Source organism: Canis aureus, chromosome 24 (genome assembly GCF_053574225.1).
Source record: "Canis aureus isolate CA01 chromosome 24, VMU_Caureus_v.1.0, whole genome shotgun sequence".
Classification (NCBI taxonomy): domain Eukaryota; kingdom Metazoa; phylum Chordata; class Mammalia; order Carnivora; family Canidae; genus Canis; species Canis aureus.
The window spans coordinates 21,637,981-21,661,297 of record NC_135634.1 but is presented as its reverse complement, the minus strand read 5'-3'; the positions used below and the strand labels follow the sequence as shown (position 1 = coordinate 21,661,297).

The 23,317-nt window shown below is 38.6% G+C and overlaps 1 protein-coding gene across 4 annotated transcripts; it reads left to right on the top strand.

Moving 5' to 3' along the window:
- The first annotated feature begins 862 nt into the window (after positions 1-862).
- On the top strand, positions 863-22,752 carry HPF1 (histone PARylation factor 1). Of its 4 annotated transcripts, none has more exons than XM_077868547.1 (10): positions 928-994; positions 1,834-1,926; positions 4,545-4,704; positions 6,672-6,858; positions 7,127-7,225; positions 14,646-14,796; positions 18,444-18,531; positions 19,668-19,840; positions 22,464-22,622; positions 22,654-22,752. In XM_077868547.1, exons 2-9 carry the CDS (start codon positions 1,861-1,863, stop codon positions 22,593-22,595), a joined length of 1,056 nt encoding a protein of 351 aa, XP_077724673.1. In that variant the 5' UTR covers positions 928-994; positions 1,834-1,860; the 3' UTR covers positions 22,596-22,622; positions 22,654-22,752. The 4 variants fall into 4 exon arrangements, with proteins under 4 accessions (XP_077724675.1, XP_077724676.1, XP_077724673.1 ...); XM_077868548.1 differs by having other exon boundaries at positions 22,464-22,627; positions 22,658-22,752; XM_077868549.1 differs by lacking the exon at positions 1,834-1,926 and having other exon boundaries at positions 863-994.
- Positions 22,753-23,317: the final 565 nt, after the last annotated feature.

Here is a 23,317-nt window from a genome sequence, read left to right as displayed (position 1 = left end):
GGCTCCCCTCAGGGAACCTGCTTCTCCCTCTGCCTCTCTGTGTCTCTCATGAATAAATAAATAAAATCTATTTTTAAAAATCAAGGAAAGGGAAGAAGATACAGATCCAGGAAATAGAGGATGTTGCGAGGGATGACCCCGAGCACCTTCCAGAGGGGTCAGGAGGGGGCCGACCCCCGACCTCCGACCCCCGACCTCCGGGACCCTGCGGGGCCGCTGCTGGAACCCTGCTGGGCATAGGCATCTAGGGGGGTCCCGCCAAGACGCGGGTTCTGATTCTGTGAGCCCGCGGGGGGCCTGAGGTTCCGAATATCTAACACTCTCCCCAGAATGCTGACGTTGATGGTTCTGCGACTACACTTTGCATATGGCACGGGCTAGTAAGCGCGATCCAGACCGTAACACGGCTGACAGAGAAACCGTGAGGGAAACCGATTTGCTTGCGAGAGGTAATTAACGATGAATTCGCGTTAGGTAAGAATAGTATCGTGGAGGAGGGAGAGATGAAGGGAGGAAGACAGCGATTTAATCTCTTAAATAAATAAAAATGAAGGTAGAACGACGGTTTGGGTGAGGGCAGGGCGGGACATCCAGCCCTGCCGCGGGTCAGCACCTGAGGAGGAAGGCAGGGCCACCTTCGCGGACCCGACGTCCGGCCTCGGCTCTCCGGGGCGTCCCCGGCGGGAGCGGGAGGGGCGTGCGCGGGGAGGAGCCTGCGCGGAGATGCGCCCGCAGCTGCAGCGCCCTCCGGCCGCGCTCGGGTGGGCGGAGCCTCGGCCGCCTCCTCGGGCCTTGTGGGGCGGAGCCTAGGCGGAGCCTTTCCCTTTCATTGGTGCGGCTCCGGCGGCGCGAGGATCCGGATTGGTGTCTCTTGACCCGGCAGTAGTCGGCGGCGCCCGGAAGCGGTCGGCGGGACGCGGGATTCTGCGGGCGCCGCAGCTGCAGAATGGCTGGCGGCGGCGGGAAACGCAAGCCCGGCGGGGAGGGGCAGCAGGTACTGCCATGGAGGGTGTGTGGAATCCGCAGGGCGCTTTGGGTGAGAGGGCACCAAGGGGCAGCACCTTGCATTTATCCGGCAATCACTGAGCGGCTGCTGTATTCCCGGAACGGCGGTCTGCTCCGGGGCCGCGCTTTCCCGCTCTGCTGGGGTTTGGAGCAGGGAGCGCCCTTGCATTTTCCGCCCTCCTCCCGGTGCGGTTCCCTGGGAAGCTGATTAAGACCACCAGTGGTTCATTTGTTCAACCAGCAACAGAGTGACTGGAAACCTATGATACGCCGGCAGTGCGGGCGCCGCGGTGTCCAGAGGCGTCGTGCAGTCACGGCCGCGTCGGCCCACCTGCGGAGGCTGCGCACCGCGCATCTCTACCTTACTGTGAATACTTTGTTGGCATTGTAATGCTGTTGTGTCGGGTGCTGCGGAAACCCTGAAGGAGGGTCTGAGGCCCAGGGGGTGGCTCAGGAAATCTTTTAGGGCAGTTCAACGTGGATGCTGCTCTTGGGGGCAGAAAAGTGAAACAGGGGATGAAAAATAAGTGTAGAGGATGTTTGGGTCCCGCGGAGCTCGGCCTGGCTGGACTCGGAGATGGGAAATGGTACCTGGTCATAAAGGCGCCAGCGAGGGGTTGCGCATCGAGTATGTGCGTGTTCTCAGACGATTTCAGAAGTTCTGTAGCAATTAGGCGAGTCAGGCAGGAAAGAAGTATCACTGTGATAAGGACAGTTTTCAGAAAAATCACTTCACTGTATTATAAGCGGGATAGAGCAGGGCAGCGTTAGGTTAACTGTTGGAGGGCCCTGTTCTGGGCATCACTTATATTGGCTCATGCTTTCTAGGTGAAGAGTCAAGGATGAGTGTAGCTTATGAAGGGGACAGCTGCCCTAAATTCTAGTTTTTGGGGATTTGAGGATGCTGAAATAATGTGTGAGGCAAGACAAAGCTAAAAAAATACTTATTTCCTGTAGAAAGTGCTATAAACTGCTTTGAGTGATAGAAATAAAATATCAAAAGGAGTCTGTGGAGACCGCAGCTAACAGTAAGAGCTGGCATTTATATTATTATGTGGTACGACTCTTCAGTGTATTTTTAGAAACAGTTTACTTCTTTTTAAATTTTTTTTTATTTATTTATGATAGTCACACACAGAGAGAGAGAGGCAGAGACACAGGCAGAGGGAGAAGCAGGCTCCATGCACCGGAAGCCTAACGTGGGATTCGATCCCGGGTCTCCAGGATCGCGCCCTGGGCCAAAGGCAGGCGCCAAACCGCTGCGCCACCCAGGGATCCCGAAACAGTTTACTTCTAACAACCCTGTGATACACCTATCATATGCCCTATTTGTAGATGAGAAAATAAGGCACAGGTTAAGGAACTTCCCCAAGGTGACAGCTGGAAAGCAGAAGCTCCAAGAGTCAACCCAGGCAACCTAACCATTAGGCAAAACTGCCTTTCGGCAAAGTAGATTAAGGTTTTTCTTTCTAACATTTAAGTTTGAACCAGTCTTTGAAAGCCTAACCAAAGACCATTATAAAAACAAAAGGGAGGATAGGTCAGCACTTGATATGTTCCCACTGTTCTGCATGTAAATGGAGAAGCAGCATAATGTGGATGAATCTGTGCTCTGGAGCCAGCCCACCTGGGTATAACTGTGCCTCCACTTTCTAATTAAGGACCCAAGGGAGGTTAACTTCAGTTTTCTCATCTGTAAAACGTGAAGAATAGTATCTAGCTTGGAAGGTAGTTGTGAGAATCGAATGAGTTAATTCATAGAAAGTGCTTAGAACAGTGATCTGGCACATGGTAAGTGCATAATAAGTATTTAATATTATTTATGTATTTTTAGTATTATCAGTATCCATTTTTGGGTCCATATTTCAACAGCCTTTTTGTTCAATTATTTTTTATGATCTCAGACACATTATAATCCTTGGTAAAATAAACTGTTATTGGTCAATGCATGGTCCTCTTTTACCTTATTTAATAGTATAAAAAAACACCTGTTATCCATTGCCCTACCCAAGAACTGAAACACTTAACGATAGCTCTGCGTGTATTCATTCCTCGCCTATCTTTTCAGCCTTTCTGACACTCTATTTATGTAGCTACCATCCTCAATTTTGTTTTCTCCTGCCACCTTTTTATAACTTTATCACAAACAATATTTATTTGTTCGTTTTTATTTTTTTTAAAGATTTTATTTATTTATTCATGAGAGACACATAGAGGCAGAGACACAGGCAGAGGGAGAAGCAGGATCCATGCAGGGAGCCTGACGTGGGACTCCATCCCGGGTCTCCAGGATCACACCCTGGGCTGAAGGCGGCGCTAAACCGCCGAGCCACCCTGGCTGCCTTATTTGTTGTTTTTAAACCTAAGGCTGTCGTGCTGCATGTAAACTTTGAGGACTTTTTTTTTCCTTCATTCAACATATTATTAAGACTGGTCTATATTGTTGTGTGTGGCTCTATTTTCCTTTTCCCTGGGCAGAATATTCCATTGTTTGAAATCCTGTAATTTTGTATCCTCTTACCAGTAGGCCTTTTCATTTGTTCTGTTTTCTGTTCTTAGAAACAGCTATCAACATTCTTACATATAATCTAATTCATAAATACATTTTGTATACCTTAATGCATAAAGTAATATCAAACCCGAGCCTGCTGGGAAAATGGAAGAATATGACTATGAGAAACATCTAGGTTTCTCAACCTCACACTAAGGACATTTTGTACCTGATAAGTGTTCTAAGGGAGCTATCCCTGTGCATTGTATAGTGCTTAACAGCATCCCTGGCATCTCCTCCACAAAATGTCAGCATTCTCTTCTAAATTTATGACAGCTAAAAAGTTCTGACATTATTAAGTGTGTCCCCTGGGAGGCAAAATCCCTTCTGGTTGAGAAGCACTAATACAGGTGGAGAGGAAAATAAAAAGGAAGGAACTTAATCTAAAAAGAAAGGAGTTAGGCTCCTAGAAAGAGAAAAACTGATTGCTATTTACAAAAGATACCTAACCTCCAACTGAGCATTTTCTTTATAGAAATTTATCAAATACACATAAAACCTAGCACACTTACACAATGAACATACTGCAGAGATACTAGAGACTGAGTTTTAAGCCTAATGCTGGCATTAAAATGCCTTTTCTGAAATAACTGTTTTAACTGACAAATCCCCTTTTATCTAGTTATTTCTGATAATTGGTTTCTGGTGTGATCACTGAGTCTATTTAAACAAAAGGCATGATGACCTGTTTACTCAAAGCAAAACCTGCCTATTGCTTGTTCTTCCTGATCTTTACCTTTTCTACTTGTTTTTTATTTTGTTTCCATAATCTTAGAGAAATATATTTAAGGACTTGATGTGTGCATCCCTCTTGACTGCTATGTATTATACACACTGTTTTCCTTTTCTCTTTGCCCAAAAGAATCCCTGGATTTTATTCAGAAATACCATTTGTAGTTTTAAAGAAAACATGTATCAGAGCTGAGTGAACAAAAATGAGCAATATTGTTACTTTTGGGAAAACAAAGTTTTGTATGTTGATTTTCAGTGTGAAAAAACAGTTGATGTGAAGAAGAGTAAACCCTGTGAAGCTGATGTCTCCAGTGACCTTCGAAAAGAAGTAGAAAATCATTATAAGCTTTCTCTGCCTGAAGATTTCTATCACTTCTGGAAGTTCTGTGAAGAGCTTGATCCTGAAAAGCCAGCTGGTGAGTTGCTCCAGAATCATTCTCCTGCTTCTACCAGTGGAAAAGACAGTAGGAAACCGGACCGAGGATCTAAGCAGTTCACAGAAAAGGAACTTTTTCAAAGATCTGTCTAAGAGAAATATAAAATAATGCTATAATAATATGTGACTATCACCTGTTATACTTGCAAAGGTAAATAATTTCACAACATGCTTTGATGAGGGTTTGAGAGAAAACAAGTACTTTGATAGGTTGCAGGAGTTTTAGTATAAATGAGCAGTTCTACTTCTAGGAACTCAGGGATTAGGTAAACCAAAAATTATGTTCAGTGATATTTATTGAAACAAAAATGGGAGATGGCTTAAAGCCCATCAGTAACACATCTATCAATGGATACTCATGGTTTTAAAAGAACAAGGTAGATTTTAGATAATATTTCAAGTGAAAAATGTGTATAGAGTATGCTACCATTTGTAGTTTTGAAAAAAGTCAAGGACACGCATATTCCTATGTCCTTTCTGTGTGTTTGTACTATCTCTGGAAGGATACACAAAGAACTGGTAGTAGTTGTGACAGAGTTGCTTTTCACATGTTTTCACAAGTGGGAGAGAAATACTCCCATACACTATTGATGGAAATGTGGATTAGTAGATAAGTGAATTTTGGCGTATAGCAAAACACTTAAACTATGCAGCAATTTGTCTAAAAATATTTATGACTGCACAAACATATTAGCAAAGGGGCCCCTGGGTGTCTCAGTTGGTTAAGCATCCAACTCTTGATTTTAGTTCAGGTCTTGATCTCAGGGTTGTGAACTCAAGTTCCACATTGGCCCCCCACACTGGGTGTGGAGACTACTTAAAAACAAACAGAAAAACCATGTATTAGTAAAGACATTCACTGAAGCATTGTTTAGAAGAGTAAAAGAATTAAAGCAATAAATGTCTATCAATAGAATATCATATCATACAGCTATTAAAAATTATGAAAAAATACTTAATAGCATGGAAAAATACTCAGTAAATTTGAAGACAGAACAGAAAACAAAAAAAAATTACAGCATGATTTCCTTTAAAATATCATAGACGGGAAGAAAACATTGTTATTGTGTACCAGACTATTAACCTTGGTATCTCTGGCTAATGAGATGGGTGACTCTAGTTTTTTGTTGTTGTTGCTTTAAAAATTAGAGTATGCTATCCTAAGCACTTACCCCTTCTAAATAAACGGTTTCTAGGCCTTTATTCATGTTGTTACCTCTTGGAAGAATTTTCTTCCTCTCTCCATTCCCACTTTCATACATATCCAGGTCCCGCCTGGAGTGCTTATTCTCTCTTAAAAGAAGCAACAAGAACCATCTGATGTTGTAAAAGCGTATTTTGAACACGTACGTTTGAAGTTTACATTCCATGACTGGTTTCATTTAACCAATCTCCCTTTGTGATCTGTGGAAGGAGAAAGAAGATAGAATCATCTAGGATTAGGGTTGTCCAGAGGCAAGGGGATTGAGAGTGATAGCTGAGGTAGGGGGAGGGGAAAGGAAATGTTTTCATTAGGCACATTTTATATTAAGTAAACTGTTTACCCTCCTTAATGTATATTCACTTACTGTCTTGTCTCTCCCTTAATATGGGTGTGCTACAAATACTTGAGGCTAACAACAACATAGTAATGAGACAAGGTAAGTGTTCAAAGCTCTAATACTGCCCATGAGAATACAAAATAAGAAACAGCAGTATGTTTGAAATGTAATCAGTGGTAAATTTAGGAGAAAATCTTAAATGTAAGTGCCACATTTTCATTGCTCTGATTTTTCATTGAGTATGACTGATGTCTTCAAATATAACTGAAGCTCTTTTACTTTGGAAGCTCTCTCTTTTTTTTTTTTTTTTTAGGAAAGTTGCTTAGAAATAGTTTACAAATAAAAGACCTTATTTCCTATCTGCCTTCAGAAAGTTATTATCTAAATAAACTTACTTAACTTATAGATTCACTTTCCACAAGCCTTGGACTTCAGTTAGTGGGTCCTTATGATATCCTTGCCGGAAAACATAAAATGAAAAAATCAGCAAGCCTGAATTTTAACCTTCACTGGAGATTTTACTATGATCCTCCGGAGTTCCAGACCATTATTATTGGAGATAATAAAACTCAATTCCACATGGGATATTTCAGGTAAAGGATCTTTTCTTCTCTAAAATGCAGCTACCAAGCTTTCTAATGAGTATAAATAGGCATTAACTGGACTCACCCAAGATGAAGGACATATTTTCCTTTGATTGATGGATACATAGTATCTGATGTTCTTGATATTGTCATTCTCACCTACCATAAGATGAGTGGATTATTTAGGTTGAACCTCACTGGTTTTTTTCCTTTCCTTTTAAATTATGCTTTTTCCTTTTAAATTAAGCTAAATTTTTAATATCTTTTGCTTGAACAGGGATTCTCCTGATGAACTTCCTGTATATGTTGGTACAAATGAAGCAAAGAAAAACTGCATAATTGTTCAAAATGGAGATAATGTGTTTGCTGCAATCAAGTAAGAAAATATTTTAATCTCTCATCTATAATATTTGGTTACAATTTTTGTACTATTATATCAGTCCACCTTTGAGGTAACTCCAAAACTTTAGATTTCTAAAAATCATTTCCAGGACTTTTGCAGATACTCTTATCCATATTACTGTTCTACTTTTTACCAAAACAAAACAAACAACAACAACAACAACAAAAATACTCTTATGTAACTAATTACTTTAAGGAAAATATTAATCTTGACTTGATTTCATTAGTCCCATAGCAAAATCAAAAGATTTTTATACATTTTAAAAACCATCATTAAGAGTTTATTATAAGAACCCATTGGGTACAGTTCTAACAAAGATTTAATGCGGTAAAAGCAGGTGCTCATAAATTGTTGAATCACTATATTGTACATCTGAAACTAATATAACACTATAGGTTAACTATACTAGAATTAAAAAAAAAAAAAAGTCAGGTGCTCATAAAATTCTTGGAAGGACCAATGGAGCAGACCAAGCCTCCAGGAATGCCAGTTGTGTGGCAGAACTGGCTCACTCTGCCACTATGGGGAATCAAGATCTTCTGACATGAGTGGCTTTGGGATCTCATTGTCTTTGATTTAACCTGTGGTAGTAAAAGGGATGCCCTGCCTCTGCCTCAACTGTGATGGAATTTAAGGACCAGGCACTGAAATCTGCACTGCAGTGCTATAGAACCATCAGGTACCCCTAACTGTACTCACTAGTAGAAACAGATACACAGTGTCCACCTAGTATCTCTTCTGCCTTTTGGTTTTCAAGGGATTGTATCTGAAGCTAGGCCCCACATAGAGCCTGAGCTGAGGAGTAGTGTGGGAAATGTAGCAAGCTCTTATGTAAAAGGCGCTTGGAATGGAGTTGAGTGAGCCCGTCCACACTATACCAGCCACAGACTGTGACCTGAAGCCATCTGGCAGCAGCTATGCAGTTCACGTTCTAATAAAATGAAGAAAGCACTCTTTGTCACCTTATATATAAGTAGATCATGTTTTCTGTGACCTCTTTTAATAACCTTATTTTTTAAAGATGTATTTTGGGATGCCTGGGCGGCTTAGTGGTTGAGCATCTGCCTTTGGCTCAGGTTGTGATTCCAGGGTCCTGGGATCAAGTCCTGCATCAGGCTTCCCACAGGGAGCCACCTTCTTCCTCTGCCTATGTCTCTGCCTCTCTCTCTGTGTCTCATGAATAAATAAATAAAATCGAAAAAAAAAATACCCAGATATTCTGTGCAGCTTAATAGTGTAAATTTACAGTAGATAATTTAAACCACATCAACCAGTGCCCCTTCTAGACTGCTGCATACGTACTGATGTATCTAAAAGAGCAACTATGTGGTAGATGTCCAAAACTCTTTGTCTTCTGATACCTCTGAGTTTTTTATAAAATGTTTGTTATTTATAATCTATATATTCTTTTAAGCTGTTGAGATTTATTCCATTTAATTGGTGGTATTTTTATTAGAAACTGTAGTTGTTTACTTGTTTATTGTCTCTCTCTTGCATTAACATAAGTTCCATGAGAGCAGAGATGCTTTTCCTTGTGCACAATACTTGCTCTGTAATAGATACTCCATAAATCGTTTATTTTTTCCGCAAATACTTTGGGCATGCAAAAATGCCTAATTTTTCATTAGTCTTATTAGTCTTACTAAAAATCTCTTTAAAAAAGAAAGATAAAATGGTTGTCTGAGATAGTCCAAGACTGTTCTGATAATTAAAAAAAAAAAATTTAAACTTCTGGGAGAACACACACACAAAAACATTGGTAATAAATTTATAATTTAGGTGAAAACCAGAAAGTATTTGAGTACCTAATTTTATTTCCTTCTTTTACTTAATCAGCACACTCAGTTTTTTTTTTTTTATTAAGATTGTATTTATTTATTCATGAGAGAGAGAGAGCGAGCAAGAGAGAGGCAGAGACACAGGCAGAGGGAGAAGCAGGCTCCATGCATGGATCCCGACACAGGACTCGATCCCTGGTCTTCAGGATCAGGCCCTGGGCTGAAGGCGGCGCTAAACTGCTGAGCCACCCGGGCTGCCCAGTTTATTTCTATATCAACCTGAAGAAGGTCTTTATAAGGAGGACCATTTGTAATAAACAAATTATTTTTATGCCCAGAGAAACTAGTTTGTTTGCGCAGGATTTAACGATAGCTAAAGAAAGGGATGCCAGGGTGGCTCAGTTAAGCATCAGTTATGCTCAGGTCAGGATCTCAGGGTCCTGGGATTGAGCCTTGCATCAGGCTCCCTGCTCAGCGGGGAGTCTGCTTTTCTCTGTCTCCCCCAACGCCCCCCCCCCCATGTTCTCTCTCAAATAAGTAAATAAAATCTTTAAAAATAATAGCCAAAGAAATGCAAATTCAGCCAGCAAAAATTAGTAGATTAAATAATGGTAATACTCAGTGATGGTTAGGATGTAAGAAATCTTACTGATAGAACTGTTAATTGGTAAAACCTTTATAGAGAGCAGTTGGAATAGGTTATTTAAATATTTTTCACAGGGATCTGTGGGTGGCTCAGTGGTTTAGCGCCTGCCTTCTGCCCAGAGCGTGATCCTGGAGTCCCAGGATCGAGTCCCACATCAGGCTCCCTGCATGGAGCCTGCTTTTCTCTCTGCTTCTCTGTCTCTTTGTCTCTCTGTCTCTCTCTCTCAGTGTCTCTCATGAATAAATAAAAATATTTTAAAAAAATAAATATTTTTCACAGATTTCTTGACAAATAATTAACATGGCCAGGTATTGAACTACATGAACCGTTATACTCTTAAATCAGCAATTTCATTTCTAGCTGTTTATTTTATTTTTTTTAAGATTCTATTTACTTATTTGAGAAAGCGCAAAGGGGAGGAACAGAGGGAGAAGGGACATGCAGACTCCATGCTGAGAATGTAGCCTAACATGAGGCTTGATCCCAGGACCTCGAGTTCATGACCTAAGCTAAAATCAGGAGTTAGTGGCTTAACCACTGAGACACCCAGGCACTCCTAGCTATTTTTCTAAAGAAATTTTGGACAGGTACACAAATATGTGTATATATTAGAAATTATTTTAAAACAAAAAATTGGAGAAAACATCCAGCAATAGAGAAAATTAGGTAAATTAATATAGAATGTCAGTACACTTTAATGCCAGGTTATTGATTTATCTATTTGGAAAGATGTTTAATACATTATGTGAAGAGATCAAATAAGAGTAGTGTGGGATGATTCCATTTTCCTATTGTCTATAAAATATAAAATATTTATCTTTGGACCATAAAACTAAGAATTTTTTTTTCTCTTCACTTTTTATTCCTTTCTTAAAACAATTGTAGCAATAGTTTTGACCCCACAGGGTCCCCAGACTACTCTTTGATAACTACTATTTAGTTAATGGTTTCAAACCTGTGTATCAGAACCTCATGAGTTACTGGTTAAAAGTACTGTACCTTGAGCTCTGTATGTAGGTCTTACCTCTAGAGATGCCTCTTCAGTACATCTACAATAAGACTCAGGGAATGTCTTTTTAAAATACATGTTACAACTATATCTAAATGTAGTCCAAAATTGTACTTCTATAATTTTAGTTAAATTTAAATGAACATTTGAGGGGATCCCTGGGTGGTGCAGCGGTTTAGCGCCTGCCTTTGTCCCAGGGCGCGATCCTGGAGACCCGGGATCGAATCCCACGTCGGGCTCCCGGTGCATGGAGCCTGTTTCTCCCTCTGCCTGTGTCTCTGCCTCTCTCTCTCTCACTGTGTGCCTATCATAAATAAATAAAATTAAAAAAAAAAAAAATGAACATTTGAAATGAACATTAATTTAATAAATGCTTACTTTGTATGCAAATACTATGTAAAACAGTTGTTACTTAGTAAAAGAATGTGGCCAATAGATCAGATCATGAGAAAACTTGTCAGATAATCTTTTTCCCTCCTTCCCTGCTGTGTCCATATTCTTTGCAACCCTACCTCACTATACTGGGTAATGTGGATTATTACTGGAGAAGTGATTTTTCAAACATAAGCTCAGAGTACTTTTTTAACCAGTAACCCAGGAGGTTCTTGTATGTATTCAGAAGCCTAACTAGCAGTTATCAAACTCTGATGTGTGGATTCTCAGGCGTGCCTAACACTTTTAGCAGCCTGTGAGTTCAAACGACTTGTGATCTATCATTTTGCACCAGTGGCACAAAGGTAATGATGGGTAAATTTGATGACACTTGACAGAAATCAAGGCAGTGGCACCAGACTTGCAGTTGTTATTGTATTATTCACAGAAGTAATATAATGCAAATGTCATTTAAGAATGTCAGTCATGAAGCAGTAGAGATTATTAAATCTCTGCCATCAAGTACATACATCTCTTTAACATTCCCTGTGGTGAAATGGGAAGGATGTGAAGAGGATGTCTGCATACTCAGATGTTAAGGTTTGTCTCAAGGAAAATGGTTTTGTGTGTTTAAGTTGGTATCTTAACTTCACTAGTTTACTTACATACAAACTCTGGATATTTTGAAATGAGTATCAGGCAGACATGTTCTCAGATGACCCAAAGAAAACAATTGTGACTTTATTTGTTGTCAGTAATAAAATTTAAGATTTCAAAAGCAAACATTAGAGTCAAGGAAACTTGTAACCACCATTGTGAGCTTGATCACTTTACACTACCTACAGACTTTTTAAGTGAGATTGATGGTAACACTGATGAATATGATTTTTTTCACATTGTGATATAATGGAGAGAATATTTTATTTTATTTTATTTATTTTATTATTTTATTTTATTTTATTTTATTTTATTTTATTTTATTTTATTTTATTTTATTTTATTCCTTTATAGTTAACATATAGTGTTATATTAGTTTCAAGTGTACAGGTCATTCAGCAGTTCCATATATTACTCAGTGCTCATCAAGATAAGTGTGCTCTTGGGGCAGACCAGGTGGCTCAACGGTTTAGCGCCGCCTTCAACCCAGGGCCTGATTCTGGTGACCCAGGATCGAGTCCCACATTGGGCGCCCTGCATGGAACCTGCTTCTCCTGCCTGTGTCTCTGCCCCTCCCTCCCTCCTTCTCTCTCTCTCTCTCTCTCTCTCTCTCGACTGAATAAAATCTTAAAAAAAAAAAAAAAAAATAAGTGTGCTCTTAATCCCCACCACCTCCCTTCTAGTGACCATCCATTTATTCTCTATAATTAAGGATCTGGATTTTTTTGGTTTGTCCTTTTTTCCCCCTTTTCATTTGCTTCTTAAATTCTGAATATGAATGAAATCATGGTATTTGTCTTTCTCTGAGTGGCTTATTTCACTAAGCAGTATACTCTCTAGATCCATCCATGTTGTTGCAGGGATTTCATTTGTTTTTGAGAGCCAAATAACATTCCATGGTATCCTATACCACATCTTCTTTATCCATTCTTCTGTTGATGAACACCTGAACTACTTCCATAATTTGACTATTGTAATTAATGCTGCAATCAACATAGGGGTGCATATATCCTTTTGAATTAGTGTTCTTTGGGTAAATACCCAATAGTGTGATTATTGGATTAGATAGTGGGTCTATTTTTAATTTTTTAAAGATCCTCCATACTTTTTTCCACCATGGTTGTACCAGTTTTCATTCCCACCAACAGTGCATGAGGTTTTCTGTTTATCCACGTCCTCACTAATACTTGTTGCTTCTTGTGTTACTGATTTTAGCCATTTTGAGTGTTGTGAGATAGTCTCTCATTGTAGTATTTATGTATGTATATATGTATGTATGTAAGTAAATCTCTACACCCAGCGTGGGACTCAAACTCAAAACCCCACAAAAGAGTCACATGCCCTTCTGACTGAGCCAGCCAGCTGCCCCTCATTGTAGTTTGGATTTGCATTTCCTTGAGTGATGTTGAGCATCTTCTCATGTGTCTGTCGGCCATCTCTGTCTTTTGAGAAAAGAGATACTATATTTTAATTGGATTATTTATTTGTGTTTGGGGTGTTGTATCAGTTCTTTATATATTTTGGGTATCTCTCATGAATAAATCTTTAAAAAAAAAAAGTATGGGCAGACAGCTACTAAGTACCTTTCGTGGTGGAAGCCTTCATAGACAGGATATTTTACCTAGATGAATGTATAAGAACTTACTACAAAGACTGGGAAGAAGGGTGTTCAGGGCAAGGGTATAGAATATGAATGGAAGTATGAAAACAAATGGCATAGAGTACTTGAAGCTCTGTATCCCTATATGCCAGACAGGGTGAGGAAGACATAAAGATTGATTTATGTAGGCTTGATACGATCAATCTGCTTTTTATGGTTAATGTAAATACATTCTCTTGAAATCCAGCTGGTTAAGATTGAAGGTAATATTAAGTGTAATATATGTACTGTGATCTGAAGACAGCGATTTTGGTGGTCTTTGGCTTCTGTGCACTTTAATCTACTTAATACTAATTCTATAGTTTTGGGTAATTTGATTATCCTATGTGTCTTCAGTTTCCTTATTTGTAAAATAGGGATAAGAATAGCACCCACTCTATTCTAAGCTCTTTTACAGTGCCAAGCCTGTAGCAAACTGTCAAATATTAATAGTGAAGAGAAGCAAGTTTCCTCAGAGTCTGGAGGTGGCTAGAGAGGAATGGGATTGAGTTGTGTGTCCCAACTGAATGCTGTTGCAAGCTCTCTGTCTTACACTTGACCTTCTCTGCTGGCAAAGTCTTAACTTGGTTATGATAAAACATGAAGTTATTTCTATAAGTGGCATTAACGTATTGTACTTTTCACATGTTTAATTTTGGGGGTGCCTGGGTGGCTTCAGGTGGTTAAGCATCCAACTCTTGTTTTCAGCTTGGGTCATGATCTCAGGGTTGTGAGATGAGCCCCACATTAGGCTCTGTGCTGGGCATGGAGCCTGCTTGGGATTCTGGCTTCCTCTGCTCCCTGTGTGTTCTCTCTCTCAAAAAAAAAAAAAAAAAAAAAATTTAGATTGTGCTTATAAATTAGCTTTGATTTCTTTTTAGTTTCTAAATTTGTCTTACAACAAACCTGTTAGATAACATTTGAAAAAAATCTGATCTTAAGTATTGTAAGTATCCTCTGGTTCTTTTTTAAAAATCCTTTTTGGTATGTACATACTATTTTCCTCTGTTATGCTATACTTCCCCAAAGCAGTATGAAATGTGAATGTCAAGTGATACGGCTTAAAATTTATTTGAATGTCAGCTTTTTAAACATCTTTTATATTTTATTATATTGCTTTTCTCTTGTTTGAAGAAACCTATTCGGGATTTTGAGAGAACTGTTGATAATTATTCTGCAGTCTTTTTCTTGCATGGAATTTGATGTCTATAACACATTCCCTTAACTTCCCGAGATCTGTGTACTTAGTATAGTGGCCTGCATAATAATGAGGGCTTTTACTTCTTTTTCAGATTATTTCTGATGAAAAAACTTAAGGAAGTAACAGATAAAAAGAAAATTAGTCTCTTGAAAAACATAGATGAAAAACTCACAGAAGCAGCCAGAGAACTGGGGTACTCACTGGAACAGAGAACCATGAAGATGAAACAGAGAGATAAGAAAGTATGGTTTAAATCTGTTAGTCTCAGACTGTTTTGCTATTTAATAGGGTTTTTTCCTCTCTTGAGTCCTTCCCTCCTACACTTTATCCCTCTCTTCTGCTCCATCCTAAGAAAAGCTAGATGTGACCCCTCAAGGGCTCCCTCCAGGACTGCCCAGTACTGGGATTGCTAGAAGGATGCACCGAAGCAGGGCTTGGGTGGCTCTCAGAGGTGGTTAGCAGGCTGAGTCACTTGAAGAGACAGTGCTGCTCTGGTTGCTAGCTTATGCCAGGACTTCCTACTCTTTTAATCTTGTTTTACAGTTATTCATCTCATAAAATTGAGTGAAAGAAGCTTTGTGCATAGTATTTACTTAAATTTCTTTTTTTATGGCTAAGAATGGTTGTTTTAGCACAAGGTGTTGTGGGGGAGTAGTTTTATGAAGGTGTGCCTCACTCTTTTGGAGGACGGTGTGCATTAAGATTTGCTCATTTTCTGCAGCAAATGTGTGTATAAGCAGTCCTGTCTCTTCCCTTGTTGATCCTATTAGCATTTCCTTTTGCATCTCTTCTAAAACCTAGTATGAATGGAGTGTTTTGTAAACAGCAAAGACTTCTGGATCTTGGTTCCTTTTGGTTTTTCACCTAAAAATTTCAGAATAAGTTAACAGACAATATAGAAGAATTCTGCTTTGGGGTGAATAAGAATTCTATAGGATTTTACATCTGGTAAAGAAGGATATCTGTCACTGTGGAATGAGGGCAGCGGCTGGTTCATCTGAAAGTTCTAGGCCAAATTAAGTACTAGTTATTCCTAGATAAACTAGCACTGGTAACTAAGTAGTTAGTGTATTTGGTTATTGAAAGTCACTGCGGGGGCCGGGGGGCATTTTAAAATTACTTCAAGGTGTTATGTTGCCATTTACCTTCCTAGTTTCCAAAAGGAGCCTCTCCCACCTAATGAGTAGAAAGAATGGTAGCATTTCTTGCCTCATATTTATGTTATTCCTAATTTATCTTAACTAAGTACTACACTTCTGTGGACAAAATAACTGATAGCAAATTCTTTCATCAGAGCCTTATTTTTCTACCATCAATTATAATTTATTTCAGATGAGATTTCCTCAGTTCTTCCCCGTAACTATAAGATGACATTGGAGTTTAAATTTCATACGTATGTTTGGCCTGGCTCCCTTCCCCATGAGGTTTCTTTTTAGAAAAGAATATTTTTTTTTGTCCACAAAACTAACTGGTAAAAACATAAAGGGAAAAAAAAGAACTTAAGAAGACAACCATGATTTTATTCTCCCAGAGACAACAGGTTGATAATTTTGCTTTTTGTTCTTTTTCTATTAAAAAGTTTGTTCTTTTTTGTTGGATATTCATTTAATTCATATCTTTCTAGTTCTGAAAAATTCAATTCCACTTGTATATGTGCATTAGTGACTTTGTTCTTTTTTTTTTTCAATTCTTTATTTTTTTTAAGATTTTATTTATTTATTCATGGCAGACACAGAGAAAGAGAGAGGCACAGACACAGGCGGAGGGAGAAGCAGGCTCCACACCGGGAGCCCTATGTGGGACTCAATCCCAGGACTCCAGGATCACACCCCAGACCGAAGGCAGCACTAAACTGCTGGGCCACCGAGGCTGCCCAGTGACTTTGTTCTTATGTAGTATTCTGATGATACCTTATCATGCTTTGGAATGCAAAGCCCTCATGAGTTATCTCATGTGACCTCTCCAACAAATCGCAGAGGAAGAATTATCATCCTGTGTCATAGATCAGTAAATCAAGGTTTATAGAGGCTTTGTTTCTTGTTTAAACTTGTAAGTGACCTCCCTGAGACCAACATTCACATCTTTGATATTTAGCTTTCTTTCCACACCATCTTACTGATTGCCTATATGCACTTTACCTTTTTTTATACCTAGATTTCATTTTTAAAAATGAACACTGATTTAATGTTGCTATAAAATGAGGATACATCATTCCATCATTCTGTCCTCTAATTTTGATGCCTTAATCTAAGGCATCATCAAAATCCCCCACCTTTGCACAGGTTTTTCTAAATTTGTAATCCTATTTTTCATAATAAAATTAGGATTCTGGCACTTTGCTAATATCTCTTTATGGAAAATTAGGACAGTTAAACATCTGAAAAATACGAAACTATGTACAGCCCGTGGTTTTGTTGTGTCAGCTTGAGTGGAAGAGAAGCTAGGCCAGTAACTATATCACTGGTTTTTTCTTCTGTCATGATCAGTACTGTTCTGTGACCTGCCTTTTTTAGGCTTCCAATTATTATCATTTCATTTTAGAATGGCTACAGGGCACTGTGCTTATGTTCATAGCTTAGGTTGCTTAAAACTTGTCACAAATAGGGCAGCCCGGGTGGCTCAGCAGTTTAGCGCCGCCTTCAGCCCAGGGCGTGATCCTGGAGACCCAGGATCCAGTCCCACATCAGGTTTCCTGCATGGAGCCTGCTGCTGCTCCCTCTGCCTGTGTCTCTGCCTGCCTGCCCCCCTCCCCCATGTTTCATGAATAAATAAATAAATCTTAATTAAAAAAATTTTTTTTTCACAAATACAAATCCTGCCATATATAACCTTCTGTACCTTTCTTTGCACACTTATTTCCTTAGAAGAAATTATTAGATGTAGTATTGCCAGGTCCAGAGTGATTTAGAGTGATTTTGTGTGTTGTTTTTCTTTGCTGGTATTTCGTTTTGTGGAGTTTTTTGTTTTCTTTGTTTGCAGAACTACCATGTACGAGTTAAGCTAGTTTATATTCCTACCAGCATGTATGAGTGCCGGTTCTCCCCATACCCTTGCCACTACTAGGTATTTAGTCTTTTCCATTTGCATAAATATAAAATGATGTGTCATTATTTTAATTAGTATTTCTTTGATTATAAAGGACATTAAGTATTTTTCATTTAGTTGTATTTCTTCGGTGAACTGCCTGAAGTTTGAACATTTTTCTGTCAGGGTTAGAACTCACCTTTGTTACTTGGGTTTTAAGTTGGATGTTAGCCTTTTCCTTATAAGACTCCTTTTAGTTTAAAGACATTTATCCTGTTTTTATTGTGATATATATTGCAGGTATTTTTTATCAGTATCTTTTGTTCTTGATTTTTACTTGATTTTTAAAATTTTTTGTAGTCAAGTCTAGAAGTCTTTTCTTTGTCCAATCTAAAATTATTAAAAATATTTGTCTTCTAGTAGTTTCATTGGTTTTATTTTTACATTTAATCCTGGTATCCAGCTGCAAATTATTTTTGTATAAAGAGTAAGATTTGACTTTTTTCCTCCAAATGGTGGGCTATTGTCTGAGAACTTCTTTTGAATAATTTGTCCTTTATTACTTAAGAAAGAGTGAAAGAAGCCAGAGAGTGGGGTCATGTGAGTGAAATAGATTTTAAGATCTAGAGATTTAAGTGAGAAGACTTTAAAACAAAGAGCTGATTTTGGGCTTTTAGCTAACTTTGAAGAAATAGTATTAAACTTTGTGGGTTCCAGATTAAATGAAAAGTCATTAAATGTTACATTTTGACAGAAGTATTGCAAGTTTGTGTGCATATATTTTGGAGAGTTTGTTGTTTTTATCTACCATGTCTATTTTGTTTACCAATAGTTATATATATATATTTATTTTTTTTTAATTTAGGTCGTGACAAAGACCTTTCATGGTGCAGGCTTGGTTGTTCCAGTAGATAAAAATGATGTTGGGTACAGAGAACTCCCTGAAACAGATGGTAATGTATTTCTTATGTGAACATGTGTGGAAGGTCTTCTTTGTATGTATTGAGAAAATAAGTATGCCTTTTGTGGGATAGTCACTAGACTTTAGGGATAAAGAGCAAGCTCAAGTTTTAGGGTCAGTCAGGCCGTACTTTTACTATTGGATTATTCTCATGGAAATAGCTTGTCAAAAAAGAAGTCTAGAGATACTGTTCAATATCTTTATATGCATCCTGAGATCTGATGTACACTGGCATCCAGAAAGTAGTGGGGGAAAAAATACCAAAAGCCAAAACAAAAATATTAAGCCACTGGCTTTTTAAATCTAGATAAATGCTGAAAGTTTTCTATTTGTTCTTACCTCAATTGTACTTTTACTGTGACCACATTTTGGTAAAGATTTAATTTGGCGGGATCCCTGGGTGGTGCAGGGGTTTGGCGCCTGCCTTTGGCCCAGGGCGCGATCCTGGAGACCCGGGATCGAATCCCACATCGGGCTCCCGGTGCATGGAGCCTGCCTCTCCCTCTGCCTGTGTCTGCCTCTCTCTCTCTCTCTGACTATCATAAATAAATAAAAAATTTAAAAAAAAAATTTAAGATTTAATTTGGCAATGATCTCTTATTTCTTATATTGTCTTTTTCTCTGTGTTTTTAGTACAACAGGTAGGACAGGGCAATAAAGAGAAAACTTTATGGCCTGTTTTGGAGGGTTTGTTTGTTTTAATCCAACTCCTAATATGGACTAGCCCAGAGATGGACTACAAATGATCTCTGTTGCCGTATTTTTTGTTCTTTTCCAACCAGTTAAAATGGAAAAACATTCTGTGAGTTCAGTTAAAAACAGGGTGGGTCAGATTTGGCCACAGTTTGTTGATCTATGGACTAGCCTACTAAAAACCTTTAAAAAGCTTACGTATAATCGTGATTGCAACTATATCTATAGTAAAATAGTCACCGTTTGCTAATACACAAATCTTTTTTGTTAAGCCATTTTTCTTAAATTATAAATTGCCATTTTAAATTCTAGTACCACCCAAGGTGGCATTTGTTGCAATAGTTACAGAAATTGATGAGGAAAAACCCAACTTAGAATCTTTTTATCTTTGATGATGGGTGTAGATCATCTTTTTATATCCTTGGTTTCTTACAGCCAACCTCAAGAGAATTTGCAAGACCATCGTTGAGGCACCTAGTGATGAGGACAGACTAAAAGCTTTTGCTCCCATCCAGGAAATGATGACTTTTGTGCAGTTCGCTAATGATGAATGTGACTATGGTATGGGGCTTGAGCTAGGAATGGATCTCTTTTGTTACGGCTCACACGTGAGTAAGAAAAAAACAAAAAACAAACAACTTCCCAGCCATCACCAGACCTTCTCTTCCCTACTTCACCCCACATACAGGCATACCAGAATATGAATATTTATGCCCTCAATAGCAGGGGTAGGATATAAATTCAGCTTGTGTGTTCAATGAATTTTTTTTCCCGAAATGAACTTTTTGATAAGCAGATGTCTGAAAATATTTGAAATTAACTTTGTATTCTGCCAAAGGTAAATAACCAAGATTATTTGCCTGCCTTCAGGTTTACATTAAAGTGGATTTCTTATTAGATGTATTATAGGAATATATATGCCCCTTTAGTTGGATGTGTGTATGGGTATGCACATAAAACTTTCATAGGGCTCCATTTGGCTTTCCGCTGTGGTGGTGGGGGGTATTTGTTCTATTGTTTGAATTCCTAGATGAAAAATAAATACTACCTAGTAGTCCCCACCTCCTTCAGCCCCCTACCCCGCCTTATCCATGGTTTCACTTCCTGTGGTTTCAGTTAACTGTGGTCAACTGTGGACCAGAAATAGATGATCCTCCTTCTGAGATACTGTCAGAAGAGCAGTATAGTGACCTAACGTTGTATCACAATGCCTATGTCATTCACCTCCATCATACTATGTAGGCATTTTATCATGTCACACTGTTATATGAAGGGTTAGTACAATATTTTGAAAGCCACTACATTCATGTAGAACACTTACAACAATATACTGTAATAGAAGTTATCTTATGTTCTCACTAATCTCTTATTTTGCTTAATTTATAAATTAAACTTTATCATACATATGTATAGGAAAACAGCATAAATAGGGTACTGTCCATGGTTTTAGGAATCCACTCGGGGTTTTGAAGCCTATCCCTTGTGAATAGGTGGGAGCTACTATATCTTAAAATAGGCTTTAATTGAAATTATTTAAAATATAGTTTTTCAGGATGTCTGGGTGGCTCAGCAGTTGAGCGTCTGCCTTCGATTCAGGGCATGATCCTGGAGTCCTGGGATCAAGTCCCACATTGGGCTCCTTGCATGGAGCCTGCTTCTCCCTCTGCCTGTGCCTCTGCCTCTCTCTCTCTCTCTCTCTCTCATGAATAAATAAAATTTTTTAAAAAATAAAATAAAATATAGTTTTTGTTTTTAATCATCATGACCTTTGCTTATTAAATAGGAAAAACCTACCTAACAGTTGAATCAGTGCTTATTCACTGTGGTTGCCTCAAGGTGTAGAGTCTATAACATGTTCCTAGGGCTACATTGTTTGGTTTTAAATCACATCTTTCCCACTTAGTAGCTGTGTAAGATTGGGCCGTTTTTCCAACACCATTGTACCTGGGTCCTTTAGCTGAGATGTCTGCGTGTGTGTGTGGACATGCGTACGCACGCACACACACAGTTTCTCATTTAACCTATGGGTCACCTACGAGGCACAAGAGGTAAACCATCTTGCTCAGGTTCACAGGCAGACAGTTCCAGAGTTAGTGTCTAAATCAGTAATTCCCAAACTGTAAACTATATAAAGATCTGAAGATAATGTTAAAATGCAGACTGCTTCAGTGCATCTGGGGTGAGGCTTGAGACTGCATTTGTTGTACTCCTGGGTACTGGTAATGCTACTGCCTGTAGACTAGTGTGAGCAGCAAGACTAAAGCAGGTGCTAACTTCAGCATGTATCACAATCATGTGGATGGCTATTCAAACAGATTGGTGTACTTACCCCTACTGCCCCCCCACCAAGGTTTGAGTTCTTGGGGGACTCTTAGGAATTTGGATTTCTGACCTGTTACCAGGTCAGGCTAATTAGAGCAGGCTATTTTGAGAACTCTGCTGTAGACCATATTACAATATTTTTCTGCCTGCCTTATATATGGCTATTAGAAAAAATAGTCAAAATGTTTAACAGCTAGAATAAGTCATTGACCAATCAGAATAATGCTGGGCCTGCCAAAAACTGAATCAGTTTAATTGAAAATAATTGGCCTGAGTACTAAACAACATATGAAAAGACTTAGCACAGTACTGAGCATCTAGTAAGTGCTAAATGTCATCAACAGAAGCGTTCCCAGGTTCTCTTTAAGTATATATAAAAATAGCAGTAGTCTAAGTCACTTGATAAAACCAAGGCAGTGACAAGGGATGGAGCTGGGTTACATGGTGGGTTGGGGAGCAGAAAATTTGAAGATAAAAGGGAATAAATGTGACTTGATAACTCAAATTCCGCATACCTCTTCATATAGTATCAACTAAGGAAAATGATGATTAAAATCTTAACTGGGGATAACACTAGAGAAGAAAAAAAGCATTTGAGCATATAGTTTACCTTAAGATGCCCTTAAGGTAAAAATGATGATCCTTATCCAAGAGAATTAAGGAAGCTTAAAATTTTAACTTATAACTTCGTTTTCTTCAGAATTTTCTTCAAGATGTACCATTAAGTCTTTTAAAACTACAAGTTTGGCCTCTTGAACAGAATGTGTCAATTCACTTCCTAACCAATTGAGAAAGTAGCTAAAATGATTTGGACAGTGCTTTGTTAACAGCTTTTTCTGTGTATTTTTTGCTACTTACTAGGGCATCTGCTATGTTCTCTGCTTAATGTTACATTCTTTTATTTTTCAGTATTTTCATAAAGTTGCTGGCCAGCTTTTACCTCTTGCATATAATCTTTTGAAGAGGAATCTCTTTGCAGAAATTATTGAAGAACATTTGGCAAACAGAAGTAAAGAGAACATAGACCAACTCGCAGCCTGAGAGTCGGCTTCCTTTCAGTGTACAGTACTTTATTATTTTTTTTTTTTGTGTACAGTACTTTAAAGCATTAGTATTAAACTTGTGATTTTTTTTTGTTTTGTTTTTAAGGAATACAGAAAATAAATTGATGGAAACCTATACCAAAAACTTTTATAAAGCTCTTCTAGCCCATTTCTTTCATGTGCAGATAAATGGCAGTCAGTCCTCTGAATGGAGATGTTCTAATCCCATCTGAAAGACAACCAAAGTCTCCTCCGACATGTCACAGGAAGTCATGGTCTCCTGCCCGTGGATAACTAGACTGTTCTCTCATCAGGGAATCCTGTTTCAGTATTTAACATATGGGCAACTAAATATTTATTTCTCAGACTTGAGTTAATAATAGCTATAGCTTGGGACACCTGGGTGGCTCAGAGTTTGAACGTCTGCCTCCATTTGGCATTGAGTCCCACATCAGGCTCCCCACCGCAAGGAGCCTGCTTCTCCCTCTGCCTGTGTGTGTCATGAATAAATAAAAACCTTTAAAAAAAAAAAAAAGCTATAGCTTTAGAGACTGGATTTATAGGCAGTGGGGAAGGCATACGGGAAGTAAATGGGAGGTGCCTGACCCCAGAGGTGCCAAAGCTGCATTTTAACAGCATCTCCAGGTGATACATATGTAGTTCAGGTATCCATTAGGTATATTCTTTAAAACAGTTCCTTGACTCACTACATTTACTAAT

Bases quoted from the DNA above. Each gene is read 5' to 3' on its own strand.
- HPF1 (XM_077868547.1), top strand. From the start codon at position 1,861: ATGAAGGGGACAGCTGCCCTAAATTCTAGTTTTTGGGGATTTGAGGAT. The intron at 1,927-4,544 runs GCAAGACAAAGC...GTTGATTTTCAG, and splicing joins ATGCTGAAATAATGTGTGAG to TGTGAAAAAACAGTTGATGT. The intron at 18,532-19,667 runs GTAATGTATTTC...GGTTTCTTACAG, and splicing joins AGAACTCCCTGAAACAGATG to CCAACCTCAAGAGAATTTGC.